Here is a 17,584-nt window from a genome sequence, read left to right as displayed (position 1 = left end):
GGCGAGGAGAGGAGGGGCGAGGCGAGGACTATAAAGAACACCTTATGAATCTACCACTATCAACCATTAAGCAACTCCTTCACTGCAGTTTGATGTGCTTAACTTCAACCACACCTGTATGTGGACAGTCCAGTTCCTATCTGAGACTTTGACCCCTGGAGAGCTCTATTAGGGGTGCATTCAGGATTGCAATATGTTGTGATGTTGAATGGAACTCACCTCTACACCTTAAGACAACTGCCTTGACTGCAACAGTACCCTGCCAGAGGTACTACAAACAGACAGTTCACTACCCAGTGATGTGTCTGTTGTGAAACATGCAGCACCATACAACACATTTGGAGCGTGCAGGTACATATGTTTGTTTGTTTGCAACAGGAAGCTGTTGTCTCCAGTCACCTGGGGATGTTAGCTATTTTTGGATAGTAAATGACCTGTAAAATGAGTGGTTTTAACGACTGTGGACATGTAAGCTACAGATACAGTGTCAGGAAAAAGGATTTGCCCCCTTTTACATTTTCTCTATTTTTGCATATTTTTGATACTGAATGTTGTCAGATCTTCAGCAAAAAACGAATGTTAGATAAAGGGAACCTGAGTTTACGAATAACAAAATAAACATACTTGCATGCAGGACTGCTTTAACTCAGCAACATTTGTGGGTTTCAAGTCCAAGAGAAAATTCGAAAGGGGCAATAGTTTTTCACAACGCTGTATCTGGCACAGTCCTGGGTTCAAATACTATTTGAAATAATTTCAAATACTTTAGCTGGCTGGCACAATGGAATCAATAACATCTGCCACTCCTTACCCCACCGACCTGCCATTCCAAACCCCTCCCATCTGCCATTCCAAACCCCGAACATCTGTCACATCAAAACCCGCACATCTGCCACTCCAAACCCCGCACATCTGCCACTCCAAACCCCGCACATCTGCCACTCCAAACCTCACACATCTGCCACTCCAAACCCCGCACATCTGCCATTCCTTACCCCACCGATCTGCCATTCCGAACCCCCCCCATCTGCCATTCCAAACCCCTCCCATCTGCCATTCCAAACCCCACCCATCTGCCATTCCAACCCCTCCCATCTGCCATTCCAAACCCCTCCCATCTGCCATTCCAAACCCCACCCATCTGCCACTCTAAACCCTGCCCATCTGCCATTCCAAACCTCACCCATCTGCCATTCCAACCCCACCCATCTGCCATTCCAACCCCACCCATCTGCCATTCCAAACCCCACCCATCTGCCATTCTAAACCCCTCCCATCTGCCACTCTAAACCCTGCCCATCTGCCATTCCAACCCCACCCATCTGCCATTCCAACCCCGCCCATCTGCCATTCCAAACCCCACCCATCTGCCATTCCAACCCCTCCCATTTGCCATTCCAAACCCCTCCCATCTGCCATTCCAAACCCCTCCCATCTGCCACTCTAAACCCTGCCCATCTGCCATTCCAAACCTCACCCATCTGCCATTCCAACCCCGCCCATCTGCCACTCCAAACCCTACCCATCTGCCATTCCAACCCCGCCCATATGCCACTAAAAACCCCACCCTTCTGCAATTCCTTACCCCACCGATCTGCCATTCCAAACCCCTCCCATCTGCCATTCCAAACCCCAACTATCTGCCACTCCAAACCCATCATGCTAGAGCAAATGCTCAAAGTAATTGAAAGATTTGAAATAGTGTTTGAACCCCAGTCTGCTTCTGAGACCCAGAACACCAGTTCAGATAGGGCCAGTGGGAAAGGACCAGGGTCAGGACCAGGGTCAGGACCAGGGTCAGGGGAGTGGGACTCACGTCATAGCCGCTGTTCCTGATGCCTCTCCTGGGTCTCTCCCTCATAACCAGCAGGTCCATCTCTGTTCCTCCGGTACTCGGGCTGTTCAGGCTCTGCCTGCTCCGATAGGTCCGCTGCCTCACCTGAGAGTGTCTGCCAATCACAGAGTGTTACAGAGCTCGAATCCATCAGCCAATAAGAAGAGGAATGTGTTAATCAAATGAGTGCAACAAACTGCCTTAGACAATACAGTTAACTAGGAGAAACTCCTGGTTTCATTATCATCGTCGTGGTCATCATCTTCTTCGTCATCAAACCTCACCATCATCAGCAGCAACAATGTCATCATGAATCAACATTCTATTATATTCTATAGGCCTTTCCAGCCACACTACTGTTCAACAGTCTGGGGTCACTTAGAAATGTCCTTGTTTTTGAAAGAAAAGCACATTTTCTGGTCCATTAAAATAACATCAAATTGATCAGAAATACAGTGTAGACATTGTTAATGTTGTAAATGACTATTACGGCAGATTTTCTATCAAATATCTACATAATATCTACATAGGCCCATTATCAGCAACCATCACTCCTGTGTTCCAATGGCACGTTGTGTTAGCTAATCCAAGTTTATCATTTTAAAAGGCTAATTAATCATTAGAAAACCCTTTTGCAATTATGTTAGCACAGCTGAAAACTGTTGTTCTGATTAAAGAAGCAATAAAACTGGCCTTCTTTAGACTAGTTGAGTATCTAGTTGAGTATCTGGAGCGTCAGCATTTGTGGGTTCGATTACAGGCTCAAAATGGCCAGAAACAAATAACTTTCTTCTGAAACTCGTCAGTCTATTCTTGTTCTGAAAAATGAAGGCTATTCCATGCGAGAAATTGCCAAGAAACTGAAGGTCTCATACAACACTGTGTACTACTCCCTTCACAGAACAGCGCAAACTGGCTCTAACTAGAATAGAAAGAGGAATGGGAGGCCCCGGTGCAAAACTGAGCAAGAGGACAAGTTCATTAGAGTGTCTAGTTTGAGAAACAGACACCTCACACGTCCTCAACTGGCAGCTTCATTAAATAGTACCCGCAAAACACCAGTCTCAACGTCAACAGTGAAGAGGTGACTCTGGGATTCTGGCCTTCTAGGCAGAGTTGCAAAGGAAAAAAACATATCTCAGACTGGCCAATAAAAAGAAAAGATTAAGATGGTCAAAAGAACACAGACACTGGACAGAGGAAGATTGGAGAAGTGTTATGGACAGACATCTACGTTTGAGGTGTTCAGATCACAAAGAACAACATTCGAGAGACGTAGAAAAAATGAAAAGATGGTGGAGGCAATGTGATGGTCTGGGGGCGTGCTTTGGTGCTGGTAAAGTGGGAGATTTGTTCAGGGTAAAAGGGTTCTTGAAGAAGGAATGGTATCATTCCATTTTGCAACTCCAGCCATACCCTGTGGACAACGCTTAATTGGAGCCAATTTCCTCCTACAACAGGACAATGACCTAAAGCACAGGTCCAAACTATGCAAGAACTATTTAGGGAAGAAGCCCTTGTCAACATCTTGACTATATTTCCTATTCATTTTGCAACTCATTTCATGTACTGTATGTTTTCAAGGAAAACAAGGACATTTCTAAGTGACCCCAAAGTCTGAATATAATATCTCCTGAACATAATATCTCCTCTGCCAGATTGATTTGACATAATTGTGTGTTTTTCAATCACTTATCCCTGCCAGCCAATGCTGAAACTCCTAAAACGGCATCATACTGAGGACGTCTTAGAGAGGAGGTAATATGTATGATAATATTGATACATATTTTTCATTCTGTTGAACAAGATGCAGTGATGCAGATCAGTGAACATGCTCTGGGAGTGCTATCTCATCACTCATCACAGTCCTATCAGCAGGCTGAGCATGACTGGAGAGTCTGTCAAACATGTCTCTATGGGAAACTTCACCAGAACCAGAGATGATAGAGACAGGAGACAGGAGAGAGGAGACAGAAGAGAGCAGACAGAAGAGAGGAGACAGAAGAGAGGAGACAGAAGAGAGGAGACAGAAGAGAGGAGACAGGAGACAGAAGAGAGGAGACAGGAGAGAGGAGACAGAAGAGAGGAGACAGAAGAGAGGAGACAGAAGAGAGGAGACAGAAGAGAGGAGACAGGAGACAGGAGACAGAAGAGAGGAGACAGGAGAGAGGAGACAGGAGAGGAGACAGAAGAGAGGAGACAGAAGAGAGGAGACAGAAGAGAGGAGACAGAAGAGAGGAGACAGAAGAGAGCAGACAGAAGAGAGGAGACAGGAGACAGAAGAGAGGAGACAGGAAACAGAAGAGAGGAGACAGGAGACAGAAGAGAGGAGACAGGAGAGAGGAGACAGGAGGAGGACACAGGAGACAGGAGAGAGGGGACAGGAGAGAGGAGACAGGACACAGGAGAGAGGAGACAGGACACAGGAGACAGGACACAGGAGAGAGGAGACAGGAGAGAGGACACAGGGGGAGGAGAGAGGAGAGAGGAGACAGGACACAGGAGAGAGGAGACAGGACACAGGAGAGAGGAGACAGGACACAGGAGAGAGGAGACAGGACACAGGAGAGAGGAGACAGGACACAGGAGAGAGGAGACAGGACACAGGAGAGAGGAGACAGGACGAGGAGGGCAACAAGCAGTGAATATGAAGTTTGGTTCTCCAGAGAAACAGAGCAATGAAAATCACAAAACCATCACCTAAACAACCAACATCTGCCTTTCCTTTCTCCTCCTGTACAGTTTGTGTGTGTGTGTGTGTGTGTGTGTGTGTGTGTGTGTGTGTGTGTGTGTGTGTGTGTGTGTGTGTGTGTGTGTGTGTGTGTGTGTGTGTGTGTGTGTGTGTGTGTGTGTGTGCGTGTCTGTGTGTGTGTGTCGTGTCTGTCTGTGCGTTATGTACGCATATTTGTTTTTCCCTCATCGGCATCCATAAAAAACCACAACTATTCTCTCTCTGTCTACATTAGTAGCAAATGATGGCACGACAGAGCAGGGCAGAGCCGTCCCAATGGAGAGCCCCTTATGGGCTCCCCTGCTCTGAGACAAGTACACCAAATCCTCTTATCTCCAGACTGGAGGACCAGAAAACCAGAGGACCAGGGGCCAGAGCCCAGCACCATCCCAGAGACAGGAGGGGATTAGTCTGATTAAAGAGGCCTGATGAGACCCTCCTCTGGATCACAGAAAGATGATAAAGAAACAATTAGACAGACAGACTGCCGTGCTGAGGGAGCATTTATAGAGAGGGAGGGTTAGATGAGGGCATGGAACTGCAGACAACTGGTCAATGAGGCTGCGTGACAGACAGAGAGAGAGTGCCAATCAATGTCCTTGAAAAGCTTAGGAGGAGGGACTATCAAACTACCCACCTACAACTCAACATATATCCCCATCCCCTCCTCTTTCCCCTCACACCCTCCCCCATCTCACCTCCTGCTGGACTTGACGTAGGTGGATGCTCGGTCTTCATCAGGCTCCAGTGGTGGGCCATGCTCTCCAGGTGCCCTCTCATGTCCATGTCTCTGCCTCTGTGCCAGCGCCCTGCTACCACTCCCGCTGCCGTCCGCTGAGGGGAAGTCATAGTACCCTTTCCTCTTAGCCTTCAGCCTCAGCTTGTTCCTGTAGTGCTCTATGTCGGACTTCTGCTTCAGAGCTAGGTTCACCTGGAGAAGGGAGGAGGGAGGGAAGGAGGGAGGCAGGGAGGGAGGCAGGGAGGGAGGCAGGCAGGGAGGAAGGGAGGGAGGCAGGGAGAAAGGGAGAGAGGCAGAGAGGAGGCAGGGAGGGAGGGAGGCAGGAGGGAGAAAAAGCACAGACATGAAAAAGTGTGTGTGTATGTGTGCGTGTTTACGCATTTGTGCGTGTGTGTGTGTCTCACCTCTCCATTTCCATTGAGGATGGCTGAGTCTTGGCTGCGGTCAGAGGAGGCGGGGTGTGAATAGGTGGGCGGAGCAGTCATGGGCTTTATGGAAATAAGCTGCAGGGAACCAAACGAGGTGTTGTAGGGATCTGAACAAAGAACAAGGAGTTAATACATACTCACCACAAAGAACAAGGAGTTAATACACACTCACCACAAGGAACAAGGAGTTAATACACACTCACCACAAAGAACAAGGAGTTAATACACACTCACCACAAAGAACAAGGAGTTAATACACACTCACCACAAAGAACAAGGAGTTAATACACACTCACCACAAGGAACAAGGAGTTAATACACACTCACCACAAGGAACAAGGAGTTAATACACACTCACCACAAAGAACAAGGAGTTAATACACACACCACAAATAACAAGGAGTTAATACACACCACAAATAACAAGGAGTTAATACACTCACCACAAAGAACAAGGAGTTAATACACACTCACCACAAAGAACAAGGAGTTAATACACTCACCACAAAGAACAAGGAGTTAATACACACTCACCACAAAACAAGAGTTAATACAAGAGTTAATACACACTCACCACAAAGAACAAGGAGTTAATACACACTCACCACAAAGAACAAGGAGTTAATACACTCACCACAAAGAACAAGGAGTTAATACACTCACCACAAAGAACAAGGAGTTAATACACTCACCACAAAGAACAAGGAGTTAATACACTCACCACAAAGAACAAGGAGTTAATACACACACCACAAAGAACAAGGAGTTAATACAAACACCACAAAGAACAAGGAGTTAATACACCACAAAGAACAAGGAGTTAATACACACTCACCACAAAGAACAAGTCTCTGGACTCTCGCCTAATGGGCCATAAGCGCACACACACATCTTCCCTCTCTCTCTCACACACACACACACACACACACACACACACACACACACACACACACACACACACACACACACACACACACACACACACACACACACACACACACACACACACACACCAAGGACAGCAGTCACCTTGCCTGGCTATGGGTTACATTGTGACGTTTGTCACAGACCAACTTGCAGACAGAAGCAGTCCATCACTGAGACGGAGAGGAACAGGAATCACGTCTCTGTGATAGATGAAGACTGACTGACTCTGGGCATTCTCTCCTTATCCAACATCAGGAGAAGTCCATTCAATTCCAGCTTTTAACTTAGCTGCTAAATTATTCAGATCATTCCATTAAGATAATACTAATCTAGAAAGCCCAGGCCAATTCATAAGTGGCTGTATTTTAATCCGATTAACATGACCTTCCAAGACTACTGTAGATAACTGATTAAACTATTCTGGAACATAACTGAAGCCAAAATATATTCTGAAAACATCGGCCACAGTGGACTAATGGATAGGCAATCAACATATCAGACCTTTTCTTTCCTTTGAGCCATAAACCAAATGTATTCTGAGGCAGAGCAGTCAAACTGCAGTAGGGTGAGACATGCTCGTCAGGTGAGAGAGGAACCAGAGAAGTTTGGAGCATGACCTCTGCACTCTGTGATTTTATATGTATCTGTCTCTCTGTGTGTGTGTGTGTCTCTCTGTGTGTGTGTGTGTGTGTGTGTGTGTGTGTGTGTGTGTGTGTGTGTGTGTGTGTGTGTGTGTGTGTGTGTGTGTGTGTGTGTGTGTGTGTGTGTGTGTGTGTGTCTCTCTCTCTGTGTGTGTGTGTGTGTGTGTGTGTGTGTGTGTGTGTGTGTGTGTGTGTGTGTGTGTGTGTGTGAGCCACTGACAGACTGTATCATGTCAGCAGAGCATCTCATACATATTCATCAGGTCCATCTCTCTTGTTACTGCTGAGTGGATACCTTTACTGCTTTAAAAAGAGAGGGAGTGTGTGTGAGAGAGAGAGAATGAAGAGCGAGTGGAGAGAGCGAGAGCGAGAGCGAGAGAGAGGGTACAGGTGAATCTGTGATGTAAAGTACGGCTAACATGGTCTAATATTACACTTCTGTCAGTGTACATGCAGACAAGAGAGTGTGCATGCAGACAGGAGAGTGTGCATGCAGACAGGAGAGTGTGCATGCAGACAGGAGAGTGTGCATGCAGACAGGAGAGTGTGCATGCAGACAGGAGAGTGTGCATGCAGACAGGAGAGTGTGCATGCAGACAGGAGAGTGTGCATGCAGACAGGAGAGTGTGCATGCAGACAGGAGAGTGTGCATGCAGACAGGAGAGTGTGCATGCAGACAGGAGAGTGTGCATGCAGACAGGAGAGTGTGCATGCAGACAGGAGAGTGTGCATGCAGACAGGAGAGTGTGCATGCAGACAGGAGAGTGTGCATGCAGACAGGAGAGTGTGCATGCAGACAGGAGTGTGCATGCAGACAGGAGAGTGTGCATGCAGACAGGAGAGTGTATGCATGCAGGAGAGTGTGCATGCAGACAGGAGAGTGTGCATGCAGACAGGAGAGTGTGCATGCAGACAGGAGAGTGTGCATGCAGACAGGAGAGTGTGCATGCAGACAGGAGAGTATGTATGCAGACAGGAGAGTGTGTATGCAGACAGGAGAGTGTGTATGCAGACAGGAGAGTGTGTATGCAGACAGGAGAGGGTGTATGCAGACAGGAGAGGGTGTATGCAGACAGGAAGATATGTATGCAGACAGGAGAGTATGTATGCAGACAGGAGCATAAACGTGTGTGTGTGTGTGTGTGTGTGTGTGTGACAGGAGTGTGTGTGTGTGTGTGTGTGTGTGTGTGTGTGTGTGTGTGTGTGTGTGTGTGTGTGTGTGTGTGTGTGTGTGTGTGTGTGTGTGTGTGTGTGTGTGTGTGTGTGTGTGTGTGTGTGTGTGTGTGTGTGTGTGTGTGTGTGTGTGTGTGTGTGTGTGTGTGTGTGTGTGTGTGTGTGTGTGTGTGTGTGTGTGTGTGTGTGTGTGTGTGTGTGTACTGGTCTCACCGTTCTTCTTGCGTGTCTCCTCCTTTGTCAATTTCTGCTGTGCTGTGACTTTCTGGGCCGCTGAGCCCTGACCAGAGTTGAGCTTCTCTGATTCGTTGCTGATGACGGAACCGTCCTCGCTCGGCAACCTGCTGCAGGTAACCATAGCAACAGGAGCGGCTGTGAATTCTGCGATTGTTTGGCTTGGAGAACAGTTATCCCATTCCGCCCCATCCCATCCCACCCCTCCCCGTCCCACTCCTCCCCTCCTCTCCCCATCCCACCCCTCCCCTCCCCTCCCCATCCCACCCCTTCCCATCCCTCCCCATCCCACCCCTCCCCATCCCACTCCTCCCCTCCTCTCCCCATCCCACCCCTCCCCTCCTCTCCCCATCCCACCCCTCCCCTCCTCTCCCCATCCCACCCCTCCCCTCCTCTCCCCATCCCACTCCTCCCCTCCTCTCCCCATCCCACCCCTCCCCTCCCCATCCCACCCCTTCCCATCCCATCCCATCCCACCCCTCCCCATCCCACTCCTCCCCTCCTCTCCCCTCCCTTCCCTTCCCTTCCCTTCCCTTCCCTCCCCATCCCACCCCTCCCTTCCCATCCCAACCCTCCCTTCCTCTCCTCTCCTCTCCTCACCCTTTCCCTCCCCATCCCACCCCTTCCCATCCCTCCACATGTTTAAAAGCTCTGCCATTCAGAGGGGTATTAGAGCCTGTTTAAAAGCTCTGCCCTACAGAGGGGTATTACAGCCTGTTTAAAATCTCTGCCATTCAGAGGGGTATTAGAGCCTGTTTAAAATCTCTGCCCTACAGAGGGGTATTACAGCCTGTTTAAAATCTCTGCCCTACAGAGGGGTATTAGAGCCTGTTTAAAAGCTCTGCCATTCAGAGGGGTATTAGAGCCTGTTTAAAATCTCTGCCATTCAGAGGGGTATTAGAGCCTGTTTAAAATCTCTGCCCTACAGAGGGGTATTAGAGCCTGTTTAAAAGCACTGACATTCAGAGGAGTATTTCAAGCACTGACTGTTGAAGCCTTAGAATCCAACACTGACCCCTGTCCAAAATGTAACCTGTAATAGTATGGTAATAATCATATTAGAGACAGGCAGTGCTGTCCTGTAACAGTCATAATAGAGACAGACAGTGCTGTCCTGTAATAATCATAGAGACAGACAGTGCTGTCCTGTAACAGTCATAAAAGAGACAGACAGTGCTGTCCTGTAACAGTCATAATAAATCAAATCAAATCAAATCAAATTTTATTTGTCACATACACATGGTTAGCAGATGTTAATGCGAGTGTAGCGAAATGCTTGTGCTTCTAGTTCCGACAATGCAGTAATAGACAAGTAATCTGTCTAACAATTAAAAAAAAAACTACTGTCATACACAGTGTAAGGGGATAAAGAATATGTACATAAGGATAAATGAGTGATGGTACAGAGCAGCATAGGCAAGATACAGTAGATGATATGTAACAGTATATACATATGAGATAAGTATGTAAACCAAGTGGCATAGTTAAAGTGGCTAGTGATACATAATTACATAAGGATGCAGTCGATGATATAGAGTACAGTATCAACGTATGCATATGAGATGAACAATGTAGGGTCAAGTAACATTATATAAGGTAGCATTGTTTAAAGTGGCTGTGATATATTTACATCATTTCCCATCAATTCCCATGATTAAAGTGGCTGGAGTAGAGTCAGTGTCATTGACAGTGTGTTGGCAGTAGCCACTCAATGTTAGTGGTGGCTGTTTAACAGTCTGATGTCTTGAGATAGAAGCTGTTTTTCAGTCTCTCGGTCCCAGCTGTCACTGTAACCTCGCCTTCTGGATCATAACAGGCAGACAGTGCTGTCCTTGATGATCTTTATGGCCTTCCTGTAGCATAAGGTGTCCTGGAGAGACCCCCGGTGACAGTGCTGTCCCTCTGGAAGCCTTACGGTTGAGGACAGTGCTGTCCTGTAATAATCATAGAGACCGCCAGGATGCTCAGTGCATCTGTAGAAGTCCTGCTTTTGGTGACAAGCCGAATCTTCAGCCTCCTGAGGTTGAAGACAGACAGTGCTGGACCAATTCAGTTTGTCTGTGATGTGTATGCCGAGGAACTTAAAACTTGCTACCCTCTCCACTACTGTTCCATCGAGTGGATGGGGTCTGCTGTTTCCTGAAGTCCACAATCCTGTAAGTGTGAGGTTATTTTCCTAGAGACACTCCGAGGGCAGTGCTGTCCTGTAATCAAGCCTACCACTGTTGTGTCGTCCGCAAACTTGAGATTGAGTTGGAGGCAGTGCTGTCCTGTAGTCGTGGGTGAACAGAGACAGGACAGTGCTGTCCTGTAATCAGCGGGGAGGAGATCATAATAGAGACAGACAGTGCTGTCCTGTAACAGGGTCATAATAGAGACAGACAGTGCTGTCCTGTAATAATTATAGAGACAGACAGTGCTGTCCTGTAACAGTCATAATAGAGACAGACAGTGCTGTCCTGTAATAATCATAGAGACAGACAGTGCTGTCCTGTAATAATCATTGAGACAAACAGTGCTGTCCTGTAATAATTATAGAGACAGGCAGTGCTGTCATGTTACAGTCATAATAGAGACAGACAGTGCTGTCATGTTACAGTCATAATAGAGACAGACAGTGCTGTCCTGTAATAATCATAATAGAGACAGACAGTGCTGTCCTGTAATAATCATAGAGACAGACAGTGCTGTCCTTAACAGTCATAATAGAGACAGACAGTGCTGTCCTGTAATAATCATAGAGACAGACAGTGCTGTCCTTCAACAGTCATAATAGAGACAGACAGTGCTGTCCTGTAATAATCATAGAGACAGACAGTGCTGTCCTGTAATAATCATAGAGACAGACAGTGCTGTCCTGTAATAATCATAGAGACAGACAGTGCTGTCCTGTAACAGTCATAACAGAGACAGACAGTGCTGTCCTGTAACAGTCATAACAGAGACAGACAGTGCTGTCCTGTAACAGTCATACTAGAGACAGACAGTGCTGTCCTGTAATAATCATAGAGACAGACAGTGCTGTCCTGTAACAGTCATAATAGAGACAGACAGTGCTGTCCTGTAACAGTCATAATAGAGACAGACAGTGCTGTCCTGTAACAGTCATAATAGAGACAGACAGTGCTGTCCTGTAACAGTCATAATAGAGACAGACAGTGCTGTCCTGTAACAGTCATAATAGAGACAGACAGTGCTGTCCTGTAACAGTCATAATAGAGACAGACAGTGCTGTCCTGTAACAGTCATAATAGAGACAGACAGTGCTGTCCTGTAACAGTCATAATAGAGACAGACAGTGCTGTCCTGTAACAGTCATAATAGAGACAGACAGTGCTGTCCTGTAATAATCATAGAGACAGACAGTGCTGTCCTGTATAATCATAGAGACAGACAGTGCTGTCTGTAACAGTCATAACAGAGACAGACAGTGCTGTCCTGTAATAATCATAGAGACAGACAGTGCTGTCCTGTAACAGTCATAACAGAGACAGACAGTGCTGTCCTGTAACAGTCATAACAGAGACAGACAGTGCTGTCCTGTAACAGTCATAACAGAGACAGACAGTGCTGTCCTGTAACAGTCATAACAGAGACAGACAGTGCTGTCCTATAACAGTCATAACAGAGACAGACAGTGCTGTCCTGTAACAGTCATAACAGAGACAGACAGTGCTGTCCTATAACAGTCATAACAGAGACAGACAGTGCTGTCCTGTAACAGTCATAACAGAGACAGACAGTGCTGTCCTGTAACAGTCATAACAGAGACAGACAGTGAGCCATCAGAACAATGACAGCCCTTGCTGGATTTCTGTGTCTGCTCTCATGACAGAGGCAGCATTGACAGAACATTTGGAAACATTCTCAGAACGTTTGTTGAGTATTTGTAAACCGTAGGACAAACAGTGTTTAGAGAGCATTGGCAAGATGTTTTCAGTGGGTATGTTAGAAGTTCACAGAGAACCAGAGAGAAAATAGCCACCACTTTGTAATTTTTATTATCTAATAGGTTGAGGCTGTTCGTCCCCAATTGTTCAGACAATTTAGCTTAGCATTTCCTCCAAGAGCTTCTTCTCTTGGAACACAAACAGTGTCGACAACTGCCTCAATTACAGTGGCAAGGCAGAACAGTCACATTTAATACAATCACAACTTAACACATTTTAGTCAGTTAACAGACACTCTTATCCAGAGCGAATTACATGAGCAATTGGGGTTAAGTGCCTTTCTCAAGGGTACATTGGCAATTTTTTCACTTAGATGGCTCTGGGATTTGAACCAGCAACCTTTTGGTTACTGGCCAAATGCTCTTAACTACTAGGCTACCTGCCCACAGCAAATGGGATTTGATTACAAGACTTTAGAAAAGAGAAAAGAGGTGGTAGGCCATTATAAAGTATAACGTGGTGGTGGGGATGGTGTGGGGGTGGTGGTGGTGATGGTGTGGGGGTGGTGGTGGTGATGGTGTGGGGGTGGTGGTGGTGTTAGTGATGGTGTGGGAGGGTAGAGGTGATGGTGTGGGTGGTGGTGGTGATGGTGTGAGGGGTGGTGGTGGTGGTGATGGTGTGGGGGTGGTGGTGATAGTGATGGTGTGGTAGGGTAGTAGAAATGGTGTGAGGGGTGGTGGTGGTGATGGTGTGGGGGTTGTGGTAGTGGTGATGGTGATGATGTGGTGGGTGGTGGTTGTGGTAGTGTGGGGGTGGTGCTGGTAGTGGTGGTGATGGTGTGGGGGATGGTAGTGGTGATGATGGTGATGATGTGGCGGGTGGTGGTAGTGTGGGGGTGGTGGTCGTGGTAGTGTGGGGGTGGTGGTGATGATGGTGATGATGTGGTGGGTGGTGGTAGTGTGTGGGGTGGTGGTCGTGGTAGTGTGGGGGGGTGGTGCTGGTAGTGGTGGTGATGGTGTGGGGGATGGTAGTGGGGATGATGGTGATGATGTGGCGGGTGGTGGTAGTGTGGGGGGGTGGTGGTGGTGGTAGTGTGGGGGTGGTGGTGGTGATGATGGTGATGATGTGGCGGGTGGTGGTAGTGTGGGGGTGGTGGTGGTGGTAGTGTGGGGGTGGTGGTGATGATGGTGATGATGTGGTGGGTGGTGGTAGTGTGGGGGGTGGTGGTCGTGGTAGTGTGGGGGGTGGTGCTGGTAGTGGTGGTGATGGTATGGGGGATGGTAGTGGTGGTGATGGTGTGGGGAGTGGTGCTGGTAGTGGTGGGGATGGTAGTGGTGGTGATGGTGTGGGAGGTGGTGCTGGTAGTGGTGGTGATGGTGTGGGGGATGGTAGTGGTGGTGATGGTGTGGGGATGGTGTGGTGGTGATGGTGTGGGGAGTGGTGCTGGTAGTGGTGGTGATGGTGTGGGGATGGTAGTGGTGGTGATGGTGTGGGGAGTGGTGCTGGTAGTGGTGGTGATGGTGTGGGGGATGGTGGTGATGGTGTGGGGGATGGTGCTGGTGGTGGTGGTGATGGTGATGGGGATGGTGATGATGGTGATGGTGTGGTGGTAGTGGTGCTGGTGGTGGTGGTGATGGTGGGGGGGTGGTGATGGTGGTGATGGTGTGGGGGATGGTAGTGGTGGTAGTGTGGGGGTGGTGGTGATGATGGTGATGATGTGGTGGGTGGTGGTAGTGTGGGGGGTGGTGGTGGTGGTAGTGTGGGGGGTGGTGGGTTTCTAACTGGTGTTACATGTTGATAGATTTGACTGGTAGGGGAGGGGGGGGTGGTGGTGGTGGTAGTGTGGGGGTGGTGGTGGTGGTGGGTTTCTAACTTACATGTTACATGTTGATAGATTTGACTGGTAGGGGAGGGCGGGTGGTGGTGGTGGTAGTGTGGGGGTGGTGGTGGTGGTGGGTTTCTAACTTACATGTTACATGTTGATAGATTTGACTGGTAGGGGAGGGCGGGTGGTGGTGGTGGTAGTGTGGGGGTGGTGGTGGTGGTAGTGTGGGGGTGGGGGTTCTAACTTTAATTTACATGTTGATAGATTTGACTGGTACGGGAGGGCTCTCAGTATTCTACCATTGGGTGCTTTTTATTTGTGCTGTTTTGGGAAAGTGATGTGTTGCACTCCATTGGTCCATGCAAATTGCATCCTGGTCCCAGCAATATAATGAACACCACCTGTTATTATTACACTCAATAACATAAAAGTAGCTCAAGATCATCTGGGGAAGCCTGTGCCGCAAACACTCTACTCACGTATCTCTTCAGTCGTCCTTATTCAATCTGTCTCAGTCTATTGCCTATGTGTATGAATCAGCAGTGAGACAATAGTTTTGCACAGAAAGTGTGCTATGAATGTACTGGGGAATGCAAGTCACGAGTGGAAAAGGCTGTGATGATGTCACCAGTGGATAAGGCTATGAAGATGTCACCAGTGGATAAGGCTATGAAGATGTCACCAGTGGATAAGGCTATGTTGATGTCACCAGTGGATAAGGCTATGAAGATGTCACGAGTGGAAAAGGCTGTGATGATGTCACCAGTGGATAAGGCTATGAAGATGTCACCAGTGGATAAGGCTATGAAGATGTCACCAGTGGATAAGGCTATGAAGATGTCACCAGTGGATAAGGCTATGAAGATGTCACCAGTGGATAAGGCTATGAAGATGTCACCAGTGGATAAGGCTATGAAGATGTCACCAGTGGATAAGGCTATGAAGATGTCACGAGTGGAAAAGGCTGTGATGATGTCACCAGTGGATAAGGCTATGAAGATGTCACCAGTGGATAAGGCTATGAAGATGTCACCAGTGGATAAGGCTATGAAGATGTCACCAGTGGATGAGGCTATGAAGATGTCACCAGTGGATAAGGCTATGAAGATGTCACCAGTGGATAAGGCTATGAAGATGTCACCAGTGGATAAGGCTATGAAGATGTCACCAGTGGATAAGGCTATGAAGATGTCACCAGTGGATAAGGCTATGAAGATGTCACCAGTGGATAAGGCTATGAAGATGTCACCAGTGGATAAGGCTATGAAGATGTCACCAGTGGATAAGGCTATGAAGATGTCACCAGTGGATAAGGCTATGATGATGTCACCAGTGGATAAGGCTATGTGTCACCAGTGGATAAGGCTATGATGATGTCACCAGTGGATAAGGCTATGAAGATGTCACCAGTGGATAAGGCTATGAAGATGTCACCAGTGGATAAGGCTATGAAGATGTCACCAGTGGATAAGGCTATGAAGATGTCACCAGTGGATAAGGCTATGAGATGTCACCAGTGGATAAGGCTATGAAGATGTCACCAGTGGATAAGGCTATGAAGATGTCACCAGTGGATAAGGCTATGATGATGTCATGTGGATGAGGCTATGATGATGTCACCAGTGGATAAGGCTATGATGATGTCACCAGTGGATAAGGCTTGTGGATGTCACCAGTGGATAAGGCTATGATTGATGTCAGAGTGTTCTATTGACCAGTGGATAAGGCTATGATGATGTCACCAGTGGATAAGGCTGATGACAAGATGATATACATCACCAGTGGATAGAGGCTGAGGCATTGTATTAAGATGTCACCAGTGGATAAGGCTATGATTGTCACCAGTGGATCTAAAGATGGCTATGTCTGATGTGCAACTCCCGTGGATGAGGCTATGAAGATGTCACCAGTGGATGAGGCTACCTAAGATGTCACCAGTGGATGAGGCTATGATGAAATGCTCACCAGTGGATGAGGCTATAATGATGTCACCAGTGGATAAGGATTGTGGATGTCACCAAAGTGGATATAAGGGGCGCGATTGATGCAGAGTGTTCTATTGACCAGATTGGCGCACTTTCAACAAATCTGATCTAACAAGATACGATATACATCAAATCTTTCATGATAATTCATTGTATTAAAAAAATGTTTTACCCCCAATTTCGTGGTATCTAATTGGGTCTTGTCTCATGGCTGCAACTCCCGACGGACTCGGGAGAGGCGAATGAGAGAGCCGTGCGTCCACCTAAACACAACCCAACCAAGCCGCACTGCTTCTTGACAAAATGCTCAAACTTAATCTCGTAAGCCAGCCGCACCAATATGTCAGCAGGAAACAGGTTTACCTGGCGACCGTGTCAGGCCCACCACAGGAGGCGCTAGTGCGTGATGGGACAAGGACATCCCTGCCGACCGAACCCCCCCTGGAAAACCCGGATCGATGCTGGGCCAGCTGCACTGCCCCATGGGTCTCCCCAGAATCTCTAGTGGCACAGCTAGCACTGGACCACTCAAACCCACAGAGCCTGGACTCAAACCCAGAATCTCTAGTGGCACAGCTAGCACTGGACCACTGAGACAGAGCCTGGACTCAAACCCAGAATCTCTAGTGGCACAGCTAGCACTGGACCACTGAGACAGAGCCTGGACTCAAACCCAGAATCTCTAGTGGCACAGCTAGCACTGGACCACTGAGACAGAGCCTGGACTCAAACCCAGAATCTCTAGTGGCACAGCTAGCACTGGACCACTGAGGCAGAGCCTGGACTCAAACCCAGAATCTCTAGTGGCACAGCTAGCACTGGACCACTGAGACAGAGCCTGGACTCAAACCCAGAATCTCTAGTGGCACAGCTAGCACTGGACCACTGAGACAGAGCCTGGACTCAAACCCAGAATCTCTAGTGGCACAGCTAGCACTGGACCACTGAGACAGAGCCTGGACTCAAACCCAGAATCTCTAGTGGCACAGCTAGCACTGGACCACTGAGACAGAGCCTGGACTCAAACCCAGAATCTCTAGTGGCACAGCTAGCACTGGACCAAACTGCAGAGCATTGGACTCACTGAGAATCTCTAGTGGCACAGCTAGCACTGGACCACTGAGACAGAGCCTGGACTCAAACCCAGAATCTCTAGTGGTACACTGGACCACTAAGT

General features: G+C 47.9%; 1 protein-coding gene across 1 annotated transcript in view; it reads right to left on the bottom strand.

Moving 5' to 3' along the window:
• LOC121846113 (UPF0606 protein KIAA1549L-like) overlaps nucleotides 1–17,584 on the bottom strand; it is an 89,532-nt gene that overhangs the window by 10,569 nt on the left and 61,379 nt on the right. Inside the window, 4 exon segments of the mRNA XM_042319030.1 lie at nucleotides 1,817–1,949; nucleotides 5,264–5,496; nucleotides 5,709–5,839; nucleotides 8,687–8,817. Of these exon segments, the coding sequence (XP_042174964.1) occupies nucleotides 1,817–1,949; nucleotides 5,264–5,496; nucleotides 5,709–5,839; nucleotides 8,687–8,817 (628 nt within the window).

This window comes from Oncorhynchus tshawytscha, unplaced genomic scaffold (assembly GCF_018296145.1).
Source record: "Oncorhynchus tshawytscha isolate Ot180627B unplaced genomic scaffold, Otsh_v2.0 Un_contig_57_pilon_pilon, whole genome shotgun sequence".
In the NCBI taxonomy this organism is placed as follows: domain Eukaryota; kingdom Metazoa; phylum Chordata; class Actinopteri; order Salmoniformes; family Salmonidae; genus Oncorhynchus; species Oncorhynchus tshawytscha.
The sequence above is the reverse complement of the archived record's forward strand: the minus strand, read 5'-3'. Positions and strand labels throughout refer to the sequence as shown.